General features: G+C 48.5%; 1 protein-coding gene across 2 annotated transcripts in view; it reads right to left on the bottom strand.

Annotated features, from left to right (window-relative positions):
- Positions 1–6363: 6363 nt before the first annotated feature.
- CHSY1 (chondroitin sulfate synthase 1) overlaps positions 6364–24058 on the bottom strand; it is an 85909-nt gene continuing 68214 nt past the window's right edge. For both annotated transcript variants that reach the window (XM_054168986.1, XM_054168984.1), the window contains exon 3: positions 6364–9838. In XM_054168986.1, the coding sequence (XP_054024961.1) occupies positions 8246–9838 (1593 nt within the window). In that variant the 3' untranslated portion in view covers positions 6364–8245. The remainder of the gene's footprint in view (positions 9839–24058) is intronic.

Raw genomic sequence — 24058 nt, 5'->3', positions numbered from 1 at the left:
CAAGCCCTGGAACAGGCTGCCCAGGTGGAGCCCTGATGTGGTGCTGAGGGACAGGGTTTAGTGGGGGACTTGGCAATGCTGGGTTAACAGTTGAGCTCTTAAAGGCCTTTTCCAACCTAAACATTTCTGTGCTTCTGTGGTTCTATGTTCTCAAGCAGATAGCTTGGGCACTGTGCTGCTTCTGAGACCAGTGCAGGGCTGTGCCCCCCACAGGCTGCCCAGCACTCACAGAGGTCAGCTGGAGCCTCCCTCAAACATTTGGTGGGCACTTGCTGAGGCCCCACCACAAAAGGGGCTTTGTTCTGCTGGCTGCTGTGCACCCTGGAGCTGTTCCTGCTCACACATTGCCCCAGACCACCACGGCCCTGCTCCCAAACCCCTGCTGCCAGCTTCACCAGCCAGGCTGGGATGGGCAGGGGAGGGAGGTGGGAGAGAAGCAACTGTCACTGCGTGGTGGCATGGAAGGTCCCTGCTGCAGGAGTGGGAGTGACTGTGTCCCAAAACCTGGGCTGAGAGCCTGAACACTGCTACCCTGGAGTCAGGACAAAAGCCTCCCCTTCAGCAAAGCTGAGCCCTCCTTAGCACAAGGCTCCATTAAATCTGCCATGCCCATGCTGCAGGAATAAATCCCCAGGAGCAGAAATAAACAGGAATTAAAGCTCCCAGGCCCTCACCAGTTCTGACACTTTAACTGAGTTTTCAGTGCTCATTCCCACTCCCTCCTGCCAGTGGACCCTCATCTGCTCCTGGCAAGACTGGCAGCAGGCTTGGGTGGGGGATGTTAGCCAGCTCCCACTCATCCATCCCTGGAAAAAGGAACGACGCCAAGGCCAAAGACAGGAGCCCCCAAAGCCCTGCAGCAAGGGGGCTGCCTGAGCCCCAGGCACTGTGATTCACATCCCTGTTCCCAGTGCTTGCTTGGGGGTGCTGCCTCCAGCACAGTCCTTACTATCTTATGTCAGCTGCTAAAAATACACCAGAGCAGGGGCCTGGGGTGGGGTGGGGGGGGTTATTCCCTCAGCTGTCTCAGGAAAGAGAAGAAAACAGATTAGTTTTATTTTGTCAATGTCAGGTTTCCCCCAGCCAGTCTGGGAGCAGCAGGAGCACATGGAAAGGGCTCGGTGCTGGGAGGGAAGCGGATGCTCTCAAATGAGATTAACTCCCAGCACCGACAGCAGGAGGGAGGCAAGGCCGGGGCCATTAATTACCTGCCAAGGAAGCAGCGAGAGGCTCAGGACCTGCTTTCACCAGGATTGATGGAGCCCAGCTCAGCCAAGGCCTCTTTGACCCTGCCCAGCTGCCTCCCATGAGAGGGAAGTCCCACGCTGCACCCCTGGGCTTGGCTGCCTCTTACCTGCTTTAGAAGGAATTAAAATCCTTGCAATCTGGACACCGAGGCCTAGTTAGGTTGGATACTAGGAATAATTTCTTCACAGAAAGGCTTCTCAGGCATTGGAACAGTCTGCCCAGGGAGGTGGTGGAGTCCCCATCCCTGGAGGCATTTAAAAGACGTGGATGAGGTGCTGAGGGACATTGATCAGTGGTAGCAGCTTAGCAGTGTTGCTGGGATGGTGATGTCTAGTTGAGCAGTTGGACTTGATGATCTCAAAGGGCTCTTCCAATCTCAACAGTTCTACCATTCTGTGATTTGGTTTCTTGCTGGCATTAGTGCAGTGAGCAGGATGCAAGGGCAGGCCCCAGGATGGAAAAGGCTGCCAGGATCTGGGGGGCCTTGTATGGCTCTGGCCACTGCCTGAATGGGTTTTGGGAGGGCAGGCATGAGGGGTGATGCAAATTTCTGGGCATAGCCCATGCCCTGGTTGCTTGCTCAGGGTGTTTTGGGTACCTGAGTTCAGCTGGCACACAGACCCCACCAGCCCAGGGCTGTCTCAAACCAGCCAGCTCCTCTGTCTGCAGGAAAACAAGGTGAAGTTAAAGCTAATCTACTAGAAAATAAAAGAGGGGCCATTTCTCCATCCTACTGCTCACTCTGCCCTGGGCAGCAGTGCAGGGCTGGGCCCAAACACCTCCAACAGCTCCCAGAGCAACCCAGTCCCATCCTGCTGCTCACGGGCCCAGCTGATGGGGCATCACCACCAGGCACATCCCTCCAGCTTATCCAAGACTTGCCTGCAAAGAAACCCATGGGAAGGGCAATTTAACAGCACAGAAGTTTCTCCATCCCTGGGCAGATGAAATACCTTGTCAGAAAGTAAGTGCCCTTCATGGTGCTGCCCCAGTCACACCAACTGGCCCCAGCCCAGCAGCATCCCTGGGGCTGCAGCTGCTGCAATAGCAAAAGCAGAGATCCTCAGGAGCCAGGATGGTCTGGGGACCAGGCGAGGCAGCTGGACAGCAGACAGGGCACAGGAAGGGCAGCAAATCCAGTTGTCTTTCCCAGCTCTGCAGTGTGATTAGAAATCAAACACGGGACGTTATTTTCCAGCCTTTGGACAGGCTCTTCTGCAGCATCTCTGAGCCTAAGCCACTGTGAGCGGTGAAGGCTCTGGGGCTGCCGCCCCTTCCTCTAACACCACACAGCTACCAAAAACCAGCACAGCCTTTAAATCACAATCACCTGCACTCACCCCTGCCCAACAACCAGGAGGATCTTTTGAGACTTCAAATGCCATTCTCAGCTCCATTCTCCCAAGAGCTGAGTGTGTGTTGGTTTGTTTTTTTCCCTTTCATAGTTACAATCGACATACAGAAAGAAATAATCAGCATGCAACATGTCACAGCAAACCCTCCTCTTGTGCCCCAGTAACAAGCGTGGGGACAGGTGGATATTTACAGCCCAGCTGGGTGCTCCTCCCAATCCTGCACCACGGGCCCAGCTTCAGCATAAGACAGAAAATAAAAGGTGATTTGTATGAGACATGAGGAAAGGGGTGGTGTCAGCTGCTTTGTGTTCTGCTCCTGAGTGGATGGAGGAAATTAGTTTTCTTTAAGCAAACTTTAAAGCACAGGAAATATTGGGGCTGCTTCGGGCTGCTGGCCTGTCCTCAGATACCCTGGGCCCGTGGCAGTGGGACAGGCAGCCCTGCCTGGCTCCAGTGGCTTAACTGTCCTGTGGTCCTGCTTGGTTCTCCTGTAGGCAGAAGGTGGCTGCTCTGCCAGGACTGGTGGCTACTCTTTGTCACCCCCAGCCCCACTGTGGGGACCCCCTGTTTCTAAGCCACTCCAGCACACTGGAAATGTTGGAGCTGATTCAGGTCAATTAAAGCTGAGGGTTTTAACAGTGTAAAAACAAATACAGCCAGCCCAGTATCGGGGCTGGTGGTTTTTTTAATGTTAATCCGTTTTTTTTTCCTCCTTGCTATTAAATGTGATTGACAAGGTGGTAGAGATTCCTGGGCTGAAGGAGAGCTGGGAGATGGGTTCTGGAGCTAGAAAAGGATGCAGACAGGTTTCTTCTATCTGGGAGATGTTTGGATGTGAGGAATAAAAGTGCTTCTGGCAGCAGCCATAAGAGAGTCAGGGAAGGAAATCTCATGGGATGCAACTTCACTGCAGCTCAGTGTGCCTTGGCTGAGGAGTCCAGGCTGTCTCCACAGCTGCCCATGCCCCATAGAGGAGATGGCCTTTGAGTCCAGAGCAGTGTGCAGAGTGGGGTACAAAACCATTTAAACAGATCTCCATGTCCCAGAGCAGAGAAGGAACTGGGTGGTACCCCGAAGCAAGACAAGGGGGACCTGGACAGCAGGCAAGACACCATTATGCTCTCTGTTTTTAATGCCTCTGCAAAACTTTCTTTCCAGCAGCTCTGGAGTGAGGCTCACCAGGTATTTTTAGCAAGTATTGATGGGACAGGGCTCGGGCTGGTAATTTGCAATGGAAAGCTGGAGCTCCAGAAAAGCCCAGACGCAGCAGGACTTTCTTGCTGATCTTGCTGAAAGGAACCTTCAGAGCGAGGTCTGGGGGAGCTGCTAGGGCTGGGCACTGATTTCTCAAGGCAGTAAAACCGTAACTGTGCTTAAAGAACCAGAACTTAAAATCCTTCCAAGGGCTGTGACTCTGCAGAGGTCCTCTGAGATATTTAATCTGCAAATAGTCACACCGGGCATGACAGTCACCAAAGCAGTGTGCTGCCTTTCCCAGACCCACACCTTCCATGGCTCCTTTTGCCTCTTCTCTCCATCACTGATCCTTCAGCAAAAGCATCAGGCTGCTGGAGGTGCTGTCAGCACGCAAGTGCAATAAATGCAGCTGCCCACCAATTCCTCTCCCTGAAGCTTCACCTGCAGTTTAGCTCCAGCAATCAATGAACTGCTCATGAATGGAGCCAAGTGTGGCCACAAGACTGCTGGCAGCTCCCGCTGAGCCACAGCACCATCAGGCTCTCCAACTCCCTTCACAAATGTCCTTACCAGAAGAACTGAAGCTGGCTTGTTCACCTCAGCCCCTCGTGTTTATGAGCTTTGTCTTCCATAGGTGACAACCGACCCCGAAGATGAGCAGCTGTCAGGCTCTGTGGAGCATCACTGCCAGAGATCAGGCTCTTGAGGAGTGCTGGACTGGGGACATCAGGCTTCTGACAATCTGCCCAGGGCCAGGGAGCACCTGAAGGGTGATGACAGTGAGGGGTCATTCCATCCGTGCTTCAACACATGGTCCCTCACCAGAGCCCCAGAGCTGCCAACTCCCCAGAGCTGCCAACCACAAGCCACTAGCCCTGGCAAGCAGAGCCAATAGGGGTGAGAAACCCCCACACCATCCCATCCCTCATCATCAGCCTCTGGAAGACTGGAATGGGAAAGTGTTTCCAACCTCTGACACTCATGAGTGTCCAGAGGTGTAAGGGTTTAAACTCAAGTGCTGGAGTGCTGCAAAGCTCTGCTTGGGCAGGAGTTTCATTGCCAATGACCAGCATGGCATCTGACACCAGTTAGTTACCTAACACTGGAAGGAGGGAAAGAAGGGTCTCCCATTTAAATTGTTGTAATTAAGCAACATAATGACCCTCAGCAAAACCCTCCATCACTTTCTTCCATTTCAGGACGACACCATCGCATGTTCTCATTCCTGGATTCTGTTAGCAGACCGGAGGCAAACCCTCCTGGGTTTCCTGCACCAACCATCTTCTCAGTATGAACCAAACTTCTCCCTGACCCAAACCACCAAACTGTGAGTGAAACACTGAGAGCTGGTTAGAAGGAAGTGCTCCACACACCTCCTGATTGTTTTTACTGGGCTTTCAACACAAACTATTAGGAAACCTTTCAGCCTTGCCATCAGATTCAGCTGAAATGTACACTTTGGAAGGGGTTTCAGGCAGCAAAAGCACTTTTAATGCTTTCACAAGGAAAAAGTCTAACCCCTCTGAGAGCTGCCCAGCTCCCCCTGGGAATCACGCAGCTCACCAGCTGGTACCAACAGGAGCATGCACCAGGGCCTGACAAACCAGGCTCCCAGCTCAAGGGAGACAGGGAACTACTGGAGAGAGCCTGGCAAAGGCTACAAAGCTGCTGAGGGGCCTGAAGCAGCAATGTGAGGAGGAAAGGCTGAGAGCCCTGGGGCTGTTGAGCCTGGAGAAGAGCAGCCCCAGAGGGGATCTGATCAATGCTCAGCAAGAGCAACAGGATGGATGATTGTGAGGCTGGGGCCAGACTCTTTTCAGTGGTGCCCAGGGACAGCACCAGGGGAAAAGGGCACAAACTGGAACCCAGGAGGTTCCAACTGAGTAAGAAAAAATTCTTTGTTGTGAGGGTGCTGGAGCCCTGGAGCAGGCTGCCCAGAGAGGTTGTGGAGCCTCCTTCTCTGGAGAGATTCCAAACTGGACATTGTGCTCCTGGGCAAGCTGCTGTGGGTGCCCTGCTTTAGCAGGGGGTTTGGACTGGATGATCTCGAGGTCTCTTCCAACCCCCACCACACTGGGATTTGTTTTCCTTTTCCCCAGCATCAAGGTATGTGGCATTTAGTTTACTCTGGGCCAAAATACACCATGCTGGACAAAAGCTGGACTGAGGCCTTGAGCACCTGAGTCTAGCTGAGCAGCATGCCTGCCTATAGCAGGGAGATTGGAGTAGATGATCATTAAGGTCTCTTCCAACCTAGGCCATTCTGTGATTCCATGATGAAAGCCTCCTTCTCTGAAGACATTCAAGACCCATCTGGATGTGCTCCTGTGTGACCTGCGCCAGATTTGATGGTCCTGCTCTGTCAGGGGGAGTTGGACTTGATGATCTTCAAAGGTCCCTTCCAACCCCTAACATTCTATGATCCTATGACTTACTTCCCAAAACTGCTTCACCTTCTTGGCTGCATGAGAAGACATAGACTGAGGCAGACGACACAAGGAGCTCTGATTGCAAATAAAAAGTCTTTATTGCATCTTAGAAGCAAAGTCTTAAAAAAAACCCAACCAAAACCCCCAAAAAAAAGGAGAAAAGAGAGATTTTCCATGCACTGAATCCATCCAGGTACCTACATCCTTGGGACTGTCACCAAAAAACAATGAACATTTTAAGACATCAAGTCTACACTAGCTGCAGCTCATACCCCATACATGTGTAACCAATGGTTATGTCTCCTACCGGAACAGCAATTACTCCATAAGATCCCTTCACACAGCAATGACCCAAGCATCGGTTTTCCTCTGTTCCTTCACTGGTCTCAAAAAGCAGGCAAAGTGGAACTGAGAGCAATGAGACGAAATGGTGCTGGAGGGTAACAATAGAAAAATAGATTGCTGGCTGGTTTTCCTGTTTTGTTTCCGAGTGAGATATTTACAGGTAGGCAGGTCCCAAGAGAACGTCTGCTTCACTGACCATTCGCTGTCTAAGTCTCAGGGCAAAAGGTTCCCTTTCTAGCTTTAAGGCACTTTGATTTGTGTATCTTCTCTTACCTTGCTAGGTGTTAATTCACAGGGATCACACTTGCCTTGTGTTCAGCTTCCCCATCCCCAGTTCCTTGTAGAATACCAAAAAAAAAAAAAATCTTAAGCTGATCGATGTCATTCCAAAAAAATGTTAAAAGAAATTTGGGGGGTGAGGAAAGGGGGAAAAAAGAGAGATCCATGAAAAAATATTTCAGAAAGTAATCTTTGGAGATCATTTACTGCAGTATGATGTACACTACCTTATCAGTGAGAAGATGCAATACATTCCTAATATATATATATATTTACACACACATATATATATATCACATATTAAATGACTAACAGATACTCAAGGAAAGGTCAAGAACCTAGAGCAATGGATATTAAATAAATTAAAGGTCTATCAGATACAGAAAATAAAACACAAACAAAAAGATAATCCCAAACCAAAAGTAGCAATCAGATGTCATAATTGTTCCCATGGACCTCACGTCGCCGACGGAACAAACTCAGCACAGTCAGGTGCAGGACACTTGGTGCAGAAGGTTTCTCAAAGCTCTCCGTAGGGAACACCAACTGTTTGCTGCTGGAGGAGATTCACGTTTCCCATCCTCTTCTCCTGCCTTGTGGCGCTTCGGTGCTCCGTGGTGACATCCCCTCAGCTCTGGACAGGACAGCGCTTGAGGGCAACACAAGGAACCCACAATGGGTTCCTAAAACATGGTGTCCATATGTGGACCAAATAGCAAAGAAAACAATTTCTACAAGGAGTAACAAGAGAGCAGGTTGTGCTTACTTCCATCCTTCCCTTGAAGTCCCCTGGCCAGAGTAGGCAGAAGTGTATTTGGAAGCTGAAATCATCACCCGTCTGGTAAAACCCTCCTGTGGTGACCACCTTGATCATCCCCACCCCAATCTGTTTCCTTCTAACACAGTTTAAAACACACTGACCACCCTGAACCAAAGGAGCAGAATCTTTGCATGGCAACCACCACAACCAAAGGCTCAGGACACTCCCTGGCTTGCACGCGCCAGTTCCAACGTACCGGACCCCAGCAAAGAGGGCAGCAATGGGAAAGGTAGGGAACAATCTTTTAGTTCATAGGGAAATTCTAATTCAAGTCACATCTCTGCTGATGGGCCAAGGTAACTCTTATTAAACAATTAATTTGTTTTTCATTTGAAGGCAAGTATTGATCACAGTTTTGTTCAAACCCAAGAACACAATGACAACAACGACAGCAACAACAACAAAAGCCCCAACAGCTTTGTTCTTCTCAAAACGAGCGCTTCATAAGAAAACGACGACGATTCCTAAAATATATCCTGTGTGGTCTTTTAAAAGTGAATTATCAAAAAACATTTTCCCCCAAAAATAAATTAGATAATTAAAAAAGAAGTCTTTGCCAGCATAGCTGGACATCAGGCTGTCCTCACCGAGCCGTTCGTATTGCTGCTTTTCCCAAAACTGGGGTCGTTTTTTTCAAACCAGATCTCAGCCAGCTGCTGCGTGGACCCGTAAGTTGAGGCTTTGGACCCCAAGCACATTTTGTATTGTTTTGGATCAAGATTAGGGTCACAAAAAACAGGGTGGTGCACGTGGACTACTCCAATCTCTTGGCTTCGGAAAGTTTTTAAGCCAGCTTGAATGACTTTGTTAAACAGGTCGACATCTTCAAGGCCCCAGCCTTGGATGGAGACATCAAAGCCGCCTGCTCGAAGGAGATCACCTTTGTAAATACAGGTGATACCAAAGCCATAGTTCCTCCAGAAACCTGTTTTCTGGGTGAAGGCAAAATGATTGTCACTAGGAACTTTTCCACTATAAACAATCTTTGGATCATACTGGCTAAAAATGATGGGGAAGTATACTTGTTGACCCAAAACTGTATTGGCTCTACACCGCTGGAGGAAGTCTGTGGTAAACACTAAGTCAACATCACAGAAGAAGAGTAAAGACTCGTTCTGGAATTGAGAAGATCCAACTTCCAGAGCCAGTGCCCTGGAGAACTCCCCCGACACAGGTAAGACTTGCATGTCAGCCTTGGGGTACTTGGAGTGGTAATCTCTCATAAGCTCGATCTGCTTCGCCTTGTCGGGGTTAGAGTTGGAGTTGAAGAGCAGGACGACCAGCTTGACGTTCTGGTTTGGGATGAGGCACGTCTTTTCAAAGTTCCCCATGAACCTTGCAAACATGTCAAAGCGTCCAGAGAGAGGAATCAGGATGTTGATCTTCTTGTCTTTGAGCTCCTTCCTCTCTACTTTTGATCTGCTAAGCTGGAAGGGAACAAACATCTTCAGCGAGTTGGAGAGGAATGACAAGGATCCTGAATCCTGGTTGATTTTGCTGGCCAGCTCCTTGGCATCTATCTCTTCGTGCTCCATGAACTGGATCTTGCTGAAGGTCTGCTGCAAGTAGGCATGCCTCCTGACAGGGACGGTCATCTTCTTCCCCTTGTGCTTCTTGTAGAGGAGGAGCAAGTCGAGCACATACTCGGCGCCGTACATGGGGTTGACTCTGCGGTAGCCGTACTGTATCTCCTTGAAATCGATGATCCGCCCCCGGGTCTTGGCGTTGGCGTTGATCATCTCCATCACCTGCATAACGATGTCATCCAGCGCCTCGCGCTGAGAAGAGTCCATCCCTCTCCGAGGGGGCTGCCCATCGGCGCCCGAATACAAATACTTCCCCGTCAGAAACTCCCACTCCAAGATCTCTTCCCGGTGCCGGGGTTGGAATCGCATGAAGGAGGGAGGCATCCCCAGCTGCAGGTCATCCTTGTGGATTTCCGTGTTGCTGTACTTGCTCATCAGGACGATCTCCCGGTGCAGCTGCACGGTGCGGTGGCGCAGCTCCGCTATCTTGCGGCTTAACATGTAGCTGTGAAGCCTATACTGGTAGGGGGGGTTCTTATTAGGGTGCAGGGTTATGGCTCTGTGTATTTTGCTGTTCCTCAGGTCTCGGATGTAACCTTTTTTGTTCTGCTCATAGTTCTCATAGAACAGCTGCTGCATCTAGGAGAGAGAAAGGAGAAGTCAAGGTCTCAGCAGTGCTGTCCCCAGGAAAGTTTGCCCACGCAAACCCCTGCTGGGAGCAAATTCCTCCTTGCGGGCGGGACCAGGCAGCTTTCTGAATAAGCTGTTCTTGGGTTTAGGCACAGGTTGTAGCAATACCCGCTCCTATTCAAGGAAATTAAGAGGATTATTCCTTGTAAACTGGTGAAAGAAACATCTACCATGGATTTGGGATTACTGCAGCCCATTCTAGAGCTATCACTCTTGGCCAAATAACTGAGCAGTAAGTCCATTGTAAGCTCATTTTTCCACAACAACACAGCCATTGCCAGGGAAGCAACCATGAAGTGCGTGCTACAAACCCCTTACTATTCACCTCCTTCCCATGGGCTTTAATAATAATGATAAAGAACAAAGGGATGCCGCCTCTATAGTAAGCAACTATGACAACTTCTTTTCCATTACACTCAAATGCTATTTAGGCATTAAAAATCCTGTTTGCTGAATGTTTTAGTCAAGATGCTAAATACCCTATCTCAAGAGCTGAGATGCAAAGATACTGCTTCTCCATCATTTTAAAATGTCAACAGAAAGTAAAATGCTCCTCGGATTCCCAGTAGTAGCTCCATAAGGCAGGTAAAACAGGATGGGTAAGTACAGGAGAATAAAAGCATCCTTAAAGGGGAAATTGCTGTTTACAGACAAGAAGACAGAGAACTTGGGAGAGGTTTACAAGCCCTACAGAAAGCCATGGCCCAAGAACTGCAGACAAACAGGCTCTGCAGTCTGCAGGAGCTGATACGATTAAAGGCATGTGCAGAGCAGGATGATAATGGGGACAATAGGCTTGAAAAAACCAGAACCACCAAGAGGAAAAGGCCTTCAAGGCCACACACACACACACATATATACACATATATATATGTCAGTTTAAACAGTGGACATTTAAAAAGATCAGAGGGTGACTCTATCACAACACAAATGCCATCAACCTGGCAGAGGAGCCAGGGTGTGGGATTTGCTGTAGGTAATGCAGTGAAGAAAGCACATGGAGATAAAGATTAGCAGAGAGCTAACATCCAAAGGATGAACACAAAAGAGAATGACTCAAATACAAGGGCAACTAAACACAGCATTTCAGGATGAAGTCAGAGGCACAAGAAGGAGAAACACAGGCACAAAAGCCTCCCTTTGACAGCATGAGTGATGCTTCCACCAGCTGTTCAGCCCCAGCACAAGTCCTGTTTTATTAGGCCTCCAGTTGCATTTTCCCCATTGTCGTGGACAGAGAATGAAAGGAAAGGATGAAGGCACACCTAGGCTTGATGGCCTCTGGGTTTAATTGCCTCTGTCTTATCAAACCAGATGTATGCAGACTGAAGGGCAGCGCAGCGCTGCAGACAGCACCAGGGCAAGCTGTGTGCGCTTGGAACGGCTCTGGGGCTTTAATCAGAACAAACAGACTTCTTTCAGAGGAGAGAGGGAGGAATTTCAGCTGGACTGAGAAAGAAAAGCTGTGTTTTTCATGGGTCATCAACAGTTCCCCAGTCTTTCTCTTTCCTGCTCAAGCTCACCTTCATGCCCACACTCCCCACACTGATCCCTGCTGTTTTCATGCTGTCTGTGAGCAGTTCAGGCTCTTATTAGATAGATGCCATGCAACCAAAGGGGAACATCTTAGTGATGGCCTCCTGGGAGGCCACAGATGAGGTGCCTGTCAAGATGCACATCCCTTCAGGAGTCACACAAGATTTAAGAGAGTGCTACGGGCAGAGGTTGATCTAATCCTGTGTCCAGAGCTATCCAATCTGAACTGACCTCCTGCTTTCCCAAGACTCCTGTTCTTGCACTCACCCTTGCACCATTTCCTCTACTTAACAACACTTGACTTGTGTCTACTTGAACCTTGCTGCTTCTGTTGAGAGCTCCATGAGACCTCATATCACACCCACTTAGGGTCAGTCCTGTAAGAACAACTTACCGCGTTGGAGAGCTCACATAGAAAGAACAAGGCCAGGCCAGCCCTGCAGGACCCACATGGATAATGGTCAAACTCAATGATCTTAAAGGTCTTTTCCAGCCTTAACAACTCTACGATTCTATGATATTTTTACTGACTCCACTGGTCTACCCTCTCTAATACAAAACAGAGAGATAAGTAGTAAATGTGTATGAGAACAGATTTCACTGACATTTCAACTGCAACACAAGAACAGTACAGACCTTCCCAGGAGTATTCACAGAATCAATCACCACAGTTGGAAAAGACCTTTAAGATCATCAAGTCCAACATTATTTAAGTCTACCAGGGCCACTACTACACTGTATCATTGACAACTGTTATCTAGAGGGCTTTATAATACATCTAGGGATGGGGATTCAAACACTTCCCTGGGCAGCCTTTTCCAGTCTTTGATAACCCTCTTGCAGTAGAAGTTTCTCCTACTGTCATTAGAAAAAACCTCTTAAATCATTTCATTAGGCATCAATTATGCAAAAGAAAATTGACGGTAGGACTTAATTTCAAATCTTGTTTTGAATTTAATAAATAAACAAAACCAAGACCAGGCAGCCTGAATTAATTTATTTCAAAACTGCCATCTGAAGTAGCTATGAAAGGAAACCATGAGCAGCAAAAAGGCTTTTAGATTACACAACAAAGTTCTAATAGAACACTGATGGGTAGGAAAATGTTACAAAACTTCCCCGCAGAAGTAAAGATATGAAGCCCTAGCAAATGGTCTTCAATCAACTAACAAGTGGGTCTGAAAGCTCTGGCATGCCATGCAGGAGTAACCCCTTAGCTAGGCTGGGTAACTTCTGACCTTCTACTACTACCACTTCCTGCCTCTTCCAAAAACTAACTTTGAAAGCTGGGCTGAAAATAAAGCAAATCTCAGCCAGATTTCACTGGTGCTCCAACACAAAGCAGTTTACAACTGAAATGTCTATTAGCGGCCACCTTGCTCCAGCCAGGATGCTGACAGCTGTAGCAAGCCCTGTGCCCCAGCCAGCCCTGCAGAGCAGCTAATGAGAAGCACCCCAGTGCCAGGCTTTTATATAATCCTGTTTTTCAGAAGAATCTCTTGCATGGCTGGTACTTGCATTGTTTTTCCCTCCAAAGTCTCCCCTCCTCCTGCTCCAACATCCCTCTTGTCTCCTCGTGCTCAGCAAGCTGCAGAAGGGATGTGCCAGCATCCTGCAGCCCTGATCCCCAACCAAGGTACACCCCACACCAGCAGCACACTCATGGAAGGGTATCAGAAGGGGCTAATCGATTCCCTGCAGAGACTTGCAAACTCTATTTGCAGTGGCATGAAGTGCTGCAAATGAAGTCCAAGTGGCCAAAAGAGCAATTTAACCCTTCCTGGGCTGAGACACCTGCAGACAGTGCCCCAGTGCTTCAGCGGCACTGCGATTCCTTCAGGACAAGGAATACGATGTGGCCTTGTTGTGACAGGACAAGAGGCGACAGATGGAAGCTTCAGGAGGGGAGATTTAAACTGGAGATGAGGAAGAAATTCTTTACAGTGAGGGTGGTGAGATACTGGAACTTTGGCTGCCCCCTCCCTGGAGGTGTTCAAGGCCAGTATGGATGAGGCCTTGAGCAACCTGGGCTGGTGGGAGGTGTCCTTGCCTATGAATCACAGAATGGGTGGGGGATGAGAAAGACCTCTAAAGATCTACATGATTGAGACACACATCATGGAACTACAGGATCTTTAAGGTTCCTTACAACTCAAACCATTCTATCAATCTGTGTGGACTGTGTTCTCTCCATACAGTTTGACAGCTCCCCTAGCATTAATTTGCTGAAGTCATGAAGACAGTGCTTGTCCCAGGCACTGGCTTCAGCCACTGAGAAGGGCAATGCCTGCAATCACCCATCACCACTGACCAGCTTCTACCTCATCTGGGGCCAAACCATTATGCTATATAATTAGCTCACCTGGGCTTTCAACTCCACACAATACTGGAAAGCATTAAGGAACAAAACAAATCATCATTACCTCTTGTGTCCATCATTAACAGGTGGGTGGGAGAAGAGAGCAAAGAAAAGTGATAGCTGTGATTTCTTTGTTCCTGCCACATAGCAGCCATTACAGACGCAGGTGGGGAAGGACACAAGGCCAGAGCGGCAGGGTCTCTAACAGACATGACATGCAAGCTTCCCCACACCTCCTACCAGGCTCTGGTGAGTGGAACTCTTGCACACTCTTCTTTTAGCAAAACAGGTTTCTCTCTGATTTGTTTTTTTTTAAAGAACCTTTCATAGATACTAATTTTGCAATTATTATATTCTAAGCATGCTTTATTCTAGTGCAGAGCACTGACAGCATAGGGATACAAAGAAGAGCTACTCTTTATTGACCACTATTTACTCTGGACCTGTTGAAGCCTTAAAAACCCTAATGTTCCCCAAACCATTAGAGACTGAATGTTTAAACTGTGGTACAGCTGTTGTGGGCACTACTGGCTCATGTCCAAAAGACCAACTGAAAGGAGAGAGTGTTACGTTCTTCATTTTGAATGAAGAAGTCTTTTGCAGGCCAAAAAAAGTGTACTGGAGAAAATGGACTTTAAAAATAAGAGCAGTTTATGCAGAAACTGGCCCACAGCCACCCATCAGCCCCCGAGGGCTTTCTCTCACAGCTCCAGATTGTACTACCACAGCCCAGAGAACACAGCCCCACAAGTCTCATGAAAAGCCATCGTGGACAAGACATGTTGCATGGCAGGCCTGGAAATGCCCAAGATGTGCTTTAAGTACAAAGCCAAACTAATGAAAAGCTCAAAAGATGGCTAATGGCTCCTAGAGCATGAGCACCTCGGCTGGGAGGAGATGAGCAGGCAGGTGTGTCCCTGCAACTGGTGCAGCTCTTCTCTTATGGGATGAATGTCGGTGCTGGGACAGCCCTCAGCCTGCTGCCAAACTGTGCAGTATGCTCATCCCCACCTCCTCCTTGCTTCTCCTTCCAGAGGTGCAGCCATGTCAGGGCAAGGGAGCAGTTCCTGTGGGTTGGCTGACATGAAATGGAAGATGTTGTAGCCAGGAGGGGTTTGGTCTCTTCTCCCATGCAATCAGCACCAGAACAAGAGGACACAGTCTCAAGCTGTGCCAGGGGAAGTTTAGACTCGAGGTGAGGAGAAAGTTCCTCCCAGAGAGAGTTGTTAGCCATTGGAATGTGCTGCCCAGGGAGGTGGTGGAGTCACCGTCTCTGGAGGAGTTCAAGAGGGGATTGGACGTGACACTTGGTGCCATGGTTTAGTAGACAGGAGGTGTTGGGTGGCAGGTTGGACTTGATGATCTTTGAGGTCTTTTCCAACTTTACTGATTCTATGATTCTATGTTTTGCACCCATACCTCAAGCAATTCCATGAAATAGTTGCAGCTGCACAGACACAGCTTTGCCACTTCAGAGTGATCAAGCAAACCAGAGCACTAGTTTCCTAGGGTTTAAATCGCCCATACAGATGAACTGATGAAGCATTTTGCCCACAGACCCAGTGGAAAGGAGCAGTGGGGCTTTGTTTACTGGTGACTTGCCTGTGGTGGAGGGGAGACCATAGTGCTCTCCCTGGATACAACTCTCTGCATTCAGGGTTCTTATTAACAATGATCTTTCCAGTTTCAACCCTGAGCTTTCTGTGCAAACCCACGGCTAAGCACTGACATGACTGAAGTCACTCCTGGGCAGAGTTATTATGGTGGAGCCAAGCAGAGGGAAATGATGGATAAACACTCATTTCCAGTGAATTTGGCCACTCCTTCATCCCTGCAACCTCCCAGTTGCTGCTACAGGAAAGGATGCAGGAAATGCCACTCAGCACTGGGAGATCAGACTTCCCCTCACAGCTGACAAGTGAAGCCCTGAGCTCTGGAGCACGACGAAATGATGTGACCCCCTCAGGTGAGTTACTTCTCACACAAAGTTCATCATGTACAGCTTCATAAATTAAAGAAGGGCAAGAAAATTACCCAGACATCCCAAACAGCCAGGACTTGACATTTCCAGAGTAGGCTGCTGGAGAAGCAGAGGCAGAGCCACCTGTGCTCTCCTGTGACCTCTGAGTGCAGTAACTCAGGCCTGCTCTGAAGCAAGAGGTTTATTTGGTACAACACAACTGCCTCTTCTTGTATGACCCTAAGTGAAATAGTGCCTGTCTTGCTCCAGAGCCTCCCAGTGCCTTCTGCACCACTCCCCTCTTCCAAGTATTCCAGAAAGGAAGCCAAGTATCCAAGGCAAATTTCAAGTACAGCAAACTCAAGGTCATTGAATTCCCATGGAATCTGTGAATTGAGAGAGTTACTGCTGGAGTTCAATCTTTTGTTAATAATACCAAGTAGCTGCTTAATTAAACAACTGTCCTCCCAACCTTTTCTTGCTTAAGCAAGTAGAAGAGCTTAAGAATTAGCTATTAGTTTACAGTTGCTCAAACTAAGTAGCCTCAAAAGTACTCCCAGTTTGGAAACAGAAAGGAGAAAAAAAACACAAAAATGAATGTATTTTCCAAACTGGCATCATGCACTTGACCTCTGACCTTGGGCTTGCTGATCTCATTACCCAAAACCTACATGTGAGAGCAATCCATGGCACTTGGGAACTGAGATCCTCCAGCCACAAAGCAGAGGAGAAATTCCCTCTTCCTGGTCTAAATGAGGATACAAGATCTGGTCTCTTCCTAGCCATGAAGCAAGGATTCCTTCCTATCTCAGATAAGCTGAATCACACCATGTGAGTGAAGAAAATGAAGACCAGTGCAATTACATAAAACTCTCAAAAGAAGATAGTTGCCTTCCCTTTGGCTGCATCTGACACACTGTCCAGATGCTGCTGCAAACTCCATAAAGCCTGAAGCTGCTTCCCTAAAGGCAAGGAGTTATGTTTTTAAAGCACAAAGCAGAACACAACCCAAAAACATTTTGTATCTTAGGAGTAACCTATTAACACAGAATGTGCTTTTCTAGGATATTCAGATTTAACTGTGCAAACCTTAGGAGAGTTGGATACAGTTCTGGAGTTTTCTTCCAAACGGTTCTGATTTAACAGAAATAAACCCAAATAAAACATGACTAAATATTAGCCAATTTTCTATGCAAGGGCTATTATAGAAGCAGAACACCATGGGTGCTACTGTCTGAGAAAAGTGTGCTCAAAATTTATTTGTAGCATAATTTCCAAGTTATGAGTCCTAGGGCTCTGTGCATGGCTCCCCTTTGCTTGAGTTTAGGCGTTGACCCACAGGGCAAATGATTCAGCTCTGCCTCTCCAGCAGAGAGGGACAGCCTCTGTTCCAGATCCAAACAAACCCAGGAATTCAGCAACTCTCTGCTGATTTGCTCATTTAAAGGCCAGACTCAGGGATGATGCCAAATTACTTGCCCACCAAATATACTGCACCTTGGGACTTCTTTTCCTTGTTGTCAGCTCCACACTCTTAGTCCTGCAGTACAGGCAGGGCAGAAGGAAAACTTGGTTTTCATTATGAATTTCAACAAGGTCATGAAAGAAAGAGCCACAGCCTTGGAATCTGTATCTGCTCTTTCTCATGCAAAGTGTTAAGATTCCAGAGGAGCAGCACATGACCTTTGGAGGGTATATTCCTGGAGATGATGAGCAGAAAGCCTCTGACACCCATGCCACGTGGTTTTTTTTTTTGGATGCTGGAAACACAATTAGAGTGATGCTGTCTCCTCTGAGACTACAAAGAGAAGACCTCTTCTGGACTGCTGCTGTGTTTCAACAGGCAGTAATGTAATCATCTAGAAATATTTTTGTCCATGGAATTCCAAGATTCCTGTTTGGGAGCTGCTTTCCACACCCAGTGGTTTGGTAGGAGCTATAAGCCATAATGGGTGATGTGTCTTTTTGGTCACTGAACACTTGGCAAGGCTACTGCAAGCTTACAGGGGGCTGGAGAAGAAACCCTCCATTTGGAGTAACTTCAGCTGCAGCTTAGGCATTCTCACATCATCTCAGCATCAGTTCAACAACGGAAATAAAGCCTCTCTGCCAGACTGGCTGGGGACAGCAGTGACTTTGTAGCACACCCCAGACCAGGTCTCCAGGTTTCTAAAAACACCCAATTCATAGAATCATAGAACTGTTTTGGTTGGAAGAGGCCTTTAAGATAATCAAGTCCAACCATTAACCCAGCACTGCCAAGCCCATCAGTAAACCATATCCCTCAGCACCACATCTACACATTCTTAAATCTCTCCAAGGATGGGAACTCCATCGCTTCCCTGGGCAGCCTGTTCCAGGGCTTGACAAACCTTTTGGGGAATAAATTGCTCCTAATATCCAACATAAGCCTCCCTCGGCACAACTTGAGGCCATTTTCTCCATTCCTGTTGCTTGTTCCTTGGGAGAAGAGCCTGACCCCCATCTGGTTCCAATCTCCTTTCAGGGAGTTGCAGAGAATGAGGAGGTCTCCCCTGAGCTTCCTTTTTTCCAGGCTGAACGACTCTAGCTCCCTGAGCTGATCCTCATAAGATTCTGCAAGAACCATGGGGACAGGATCAGCCCCAGAGGATCCAGCTGCAGGATCCAGTCCCTTCAGCCATGCCCACATCACCAGTACAGCTCTCTTTTGATGCAAGATATTTTAAGAACCCCCAGCCCTGAGTAGGTACATGGTGTCCCAGATGAAGACAATGTCACAGTAAAAGGTCCAGGCTGAAGGAGCACAAAGCCCTCAGTGTTCCTGAGCCTTCAGAGGAGACTGCTGTGAACTTAACTAGGCAAAGATTTGGCCTCACAATTGCCACTACTACAGCTCTTCCCTGGGTATAAAAAGCTGGGGGTGTATTTAAAAAATAGATTAATTCTCAAGACTTTGGGCATTCCAGCTCGAGCAGCATCCTTTTGGATGAAGAGGGACACAGCTTCCTTCTTCATGGCAGCAGGCCAATCTTGCTGCTTCTGATCCCTTGTGAAGAGCTGCGGCAGGAAGCTGGAAACACTGAATCAAACCCTTAAGACAGAGCCAGCTGCTGAAACACCTGGGTCAGAGCTGCAGCCCTTTGACCCTGCAGTGCCAGGAGCAGCCTCCAAGTGACTGAGCATCTCTCCTAACTGCATTTAGGAACCTGCCTGCTTTGCACTTCCCTGACTGCGACGGTGAAACCATTCTCCTCTGCCAGCAGCACCAGCTAATAAAACTCATAGAAAACTGGGAATATGTTAGCTTTGTGCCTGCTCTGTGAGTGAGCCCCTCACCCAGCTGCCACAACAGCCATGCCCGTGGCTGCTGCTGTACTGCACCCCTGCCAGCTGAGCAGCTGGAAAGTGGAAGGTTGTTCAGGACACACTCATGATACCTCAGCCCCTTCCAAACAGGTGGGACCCTGTCCCTAGGAAGTGGCAGCTGCACACCGTCTCATGCAGGTGGGGATGTCTGAAGCAGAGAGCAAACCATCACTTAAATAAACTCTTAAGTGGGCTCATTCCTTCCAACTGGATACAGCTGGCTCTGCTTAGGTCTCACTGCTGTGACCCAGTTTGCAACAGCACAAAGGACATGGTGATGGCCAAGCTGCTGCTGTGCTAACCAGACAGCACAGCCACCTCTCCTCCAGCCACAGATTTTAACAAATGCTCCAACATGGTCCTCACTAACTGCTTTTTCCAGGGTCATGCTGACAGCCCGCTCTGCAAGTATTTCAGCACAGTTTGAAGGACGCTGGCCATTGCAGGGGTCCACACTACCCCTCCAGCTCAGCCAGCTCAGGAAGAGCCACAGTGGCTGAGCACAAGGGCCTGAATTAACTATGTTTCAGTCCTCCACAAGCAGAAAGCCTCCAAGTAAGGACCATGATTTACCTACCCCTGCTCACCAGAGCAAGGCTGGCCTGCTCCCAAAGGCAGGGAAGGTGCTGGGTTCCCTGCCCTGGACTGGTGTCAGCAAGACTCCCCTCCATGGCACCCAGCAATGGAGCGGGAATTCAGTCCACTATCCTCTGTCTGCTTCTCCTAATTTAAGCCACATTTAAAAGAACATCTTCTTTTATTCCTGTTGGGGAATATCAGAACAAGCTATGGAACTCCTTACAGACTCCTACAGAAGTGATGCCCAGCACTGATGTAACATTTGTGATGCGGACAGACGGTTTCATCACTCCTGTTTCACCAGTCTGCCAGCTCAGATTGGTCTTTCATTTTTCATTTGCTTTTTCAGCCAGAGCCACCATTTTTGGGGTGGTTTGAAGACAGTCTACAAGGGCCTGGATTCAGTCAGCAGCTGGTTTCACACGGGGAGCAGCACAGGATGACAGCTTCCAGGGTTCACTAAAGCAGCAGAGCATTGTTCTGAATGTGAGTTTCAAACGCATGCATATCTGGGGGTTGCCAAAAAGCATTGTTCAGAAATTGCTCAGAGGAGGGGAGGGAACTAAAGCCACACACCCCTGTTTTATGTGGAGAAGCCACATGTTTCAGTCAGCCCATGAGGATGCTGCAGCCAAGCCCTGGAATAAGGCAGCTATAGAAGGCTGTGATGGTGAAGAGCACTGTGCGGTAAACACTGCTGCTGCTGCAGTGTTCCCACAGGGAGACGCCATGACTGCAGAAGTGTTTCTCCTGCGCTCGCATTGTTACCACGCAGGGCTTAAAGCTTGCCCACTCTCCTGTGCTGAGTTTAAAAGCAAAATCTGCCCTTTGTCTCATGGCAGGAAGACATGTACACCAGCCAGTGGAGATGTGGCACTGCCAGAATCACACGACAGCTCCACCTCAAAGCTCTGCCACCTAAACCCCTGACATGCAGCAGTGTGGTTACAAAACATACAGCTCCTTGACCAACAGGAGATCAGCAGAAGAAGTTTGCCCATAGAGAGGGTTGCTGATCTCTCAAGAATTTGACTTTCATGCCCTGTCAAGGCAAGTCCCATTAACTGTGCATTCACAACTCTTACAAAGGTCACCGGCTTCCATGAGTTGCTTTGCTGAAGCACGAGGGATAATGTATTTAAAACAAGGCATGTTTTTGGAGAGTAGGAACTGCCTAATGAGAACTGGAGCCTCATGTGGATAGGGTTTGTAGCTTGGGTGCAGATTCAACACCCTGGGCAAAAGAGACAAGTGGTGAAAGGAGAGAAAAGCAGTGAAAGAAGGGAGGAGTAAGGGAAGAAAGAAGGGAGGAGCAGTGGAAGAACAGAAGAGCACAGCTGCACATGCACAGGTTTGGGACCAGTCCATTCCTCTGCATACTCTGAACTACAAGAAAGGCAACATCCTTCTAGCCACAGTTTTTATTGTCCCCTTGTCAGCAGAACAAGTTTCTCCTTATTCAAAGGGGCTGTCAGGCAGAGTGGCATTTCCCTCCTGGCAGTGTCCAAGTCAGCCCCTTCATTCAAATATGGGTAAAGATTTCACACAGTGTTGCTGGCTCACTGTATATGGTCTGAGGTTTTCTGGAAGTTTGCTGTCTGGCACAGTTTGGCAGAGGAACAAGCAGCATTGCTCTGCAGTGCTCAGTACCCAAGTGCTCCTTGCATTCTCCATGCTCTGTCAAACCAGGGGCTCGCCACTGAGCAGGGGTGTTTGAGCTGTACTGATGCAGGCCAGCCATCATCCAGCTCTGACAACCAGAGCCCTGTAGGGTTTTCCTTGTTCCTGCACGTCCAGCCTGCAGGACAATTCTTTCTGCTAGTTGTGAGCAAGCTGCTGCAGGTGCAGTTTTGAAAGAGTGGATCCAGCCCAAAACTGTTCTTTGGTCCCTCCATACTTCTAGCACCCAGGTAGGATTTTCTCTCCTTAGGAATACTGCAGCTCTTCTAGATTTGGAAACCAGGCAGTTTGGTGGAATGTTAACATTTCCATTAGTGACTAGTCTAGTGAAGAGGAGGCTGAGGGGAGACCTCATTGCTCTCTACAGCTACCTGAAGGGAGGTTGGAGGGAGGAGGGGGCAGCCTCTTCTCCTTGATGACAAGCGACAGGGCTAGAGAAAATGGTTTCAAGCTGTGCTGGGGGAGATTCAGGATAGATGCTACTTCCCTGAAAGGGTTCTCAAACAGTGGAATGGTCTGCCCAGGGCACTGCTGGAGTCACCATCCCTGGAGGTGTTCAAGTGCTATGTGGACCTGGCACTTAGGGACATGGTTCAGTGTTGACTCTTCCATTGTGAGTCTATGGTTGGACTGGCTGATCTTCGAGGTCTCTTCCAGACCAGATATACTCTGATTCTGTGACTTTCCCTTACCCCACTGACACTTTTCAGTCATCTGGAAGATTGGGGTGATGGGAGGAGTCTCTACTCCCAAAACCTGAAGATCATTTGAGCGGCTTTCCTCGCTGGGGCAAAGTCCTATTGATTCAGGGAACCGTGTGGGTGCTCAATGCTACTGAGCAAAATGAAGAAAGGCAGAGAGGGAGGAAAAGCCATTGCTGGGAAAGCAAAAGCAGTTTTAGCCCATGGATGGAGAAGGTTGGTGGAGTCAGAAGCTCTGTTCACCAGACACCGATGCTTTGTCTTCTTATGACCCATTTTTAGTTGTTGATCGAGAACGTTTCATGGATTCAACTCACAAATAGCAAAAGGCTTACACTGAGTTTGCCAAAAGGCCTTCTCCTTGACGCAGGAAGGCAGAGCTGCTTTTAAGTACCTCCTGAGCCACGACAATTTACAGCCTGACAGCTTCAAGCTGCACTGAAAGGGGCACTCCTTTCCTCGGGGTGTCATAAATCGCTGCGGTTCAGACACAGGCAGGCCACCAGCCCAGGAGGGCAAGGTGCATGGATGGGGCCTGTGTTCTGCTGTCCCATGAAGGCATGTCCACCAGGGAGCCAGAGTCCTTCAATGGGGCTTTCAGAGGGACACACAAGACTACTTTCTGCTGCACTTTCCTCAGTGCTCGTCTAAGATATACTTGTATCATCTGAACTGCAGGTTGTTCCCCAGTGCAGTGCGATTTGGAGCCGGAGCGAAGAAGGGCTCTGACGTGACCCTGATGAACGAATAGGTGCACTCCCAACTCACAGCCAGCAGCAGGCTTTAAAACCACTGCCTGGGGCAGGATTTTGCCAAGAAGCTCAGCTGAAGGCAGCGAGACGTGTTCCCCACTGCTGACTCAGCCTGGGGGTAGCACTTTGTGTCAGAACGCAAGGTGGGTGGGCACCGACACACTATTTGCATCCTAATATAGCAGTACCCTTCAACACAGCTCATCTGACAGCGCCTGAAGGCACCCACAGAGCTCAGGCTGGGAGGAAGGCTCTCACTGCGCTCAAGGACATCCATCAAGGACATACTCTACAGCAAAAACCTGATTTGGGATACCAAACCCAGCGTCAGCAACGTTTTCTCCAAAGCCTACAGAGAGCTATGCATGTAGCCCAGGATTCTCACCCCTCATTTCATGGCTGTTCTGGCCATGATGGTTGGTTTTCTGAAAGCAAAGAGCCAGGAGGACAGTGTGCAGGGTGCTGGCCATGCCCTCCACCATCCACCACACTGTGCCTCTGCTGCCTTTGCCTCTCCTGGAAACAAACACCAAAGTCAAATACAATCCACCCACCAGAAACAGATGTTAGAAACCTGCCTGTCCCTCTTCAGCTGTCCTCTGAGGTCTGGCCTCCTCTCCAGTGTCTGAGGGGGTAGTTTTCTTTTTTAAGGAAATGATAATGTGTTCAAAGGCGTTTTTCCGTTTGGAGAAGGCAAATCTACACCTGGTCCAGAACTGCTTCAACACGAAAAAGCCAATACCAATCCTCTGTCCTGGAGGGAAGCTTGATCTCTTGCCTTCTGTCAGCGTCATTTTCTACTTTCACAGACATTTTAACAGCTACTTCAGCAGTGTCACAGGAACACTGGTGACAAATCAAGACCAAGCTATTCAGCGTGCCATCTTTTTATTCAGCTAACTGTCAAAAGAGAACTTTTCTTTTCCCCTCTGGAATGACATTTGTTTCTACAAGTCTTTAAGCCATAAGAATACAGAGATGATCTCCTGGGTATTTTGCTCTCCATGGAAACAAGGCACCAGTACATTATTTCCCACAGACAAAAAAAAAAGAAAACAAAAGACAGAGAAGCAAAGGATGGGGAAAGAGAAAGGGAGAGAGTGAAAGGGAGAAGGCACAATGGCAGAGCAGAAGAGATGGTGTTGTCTTACAGTCCTTTTTAAGCAAGATGCTGCTCTGGAGTACTTTATATCCTACACAACCCCGTAACAGCAGAGTGTTGTGCAACGATGATAAGATGGTAAGCATTATGCT

This window comes from Dryobates pubescens, chromosome 17 (assembly GCF_014839835.1).
Source record: "Dryobates pubescens isolate bDryPub1 chromosome 17, bDryPub1.pri, whole genome shotgun sequence".
Taxonomy (NCBI): Eukaryota; Metazoa; Chordata; class Aves; order Piciformes; family Picidae; genus Dryobates; species Dryobates pubescens.
The sequence above is the reverse complement of the archived record's forward strand: the minus strand, read 5'-3'. Positions and strand labels throughout refer to the sequence as shown.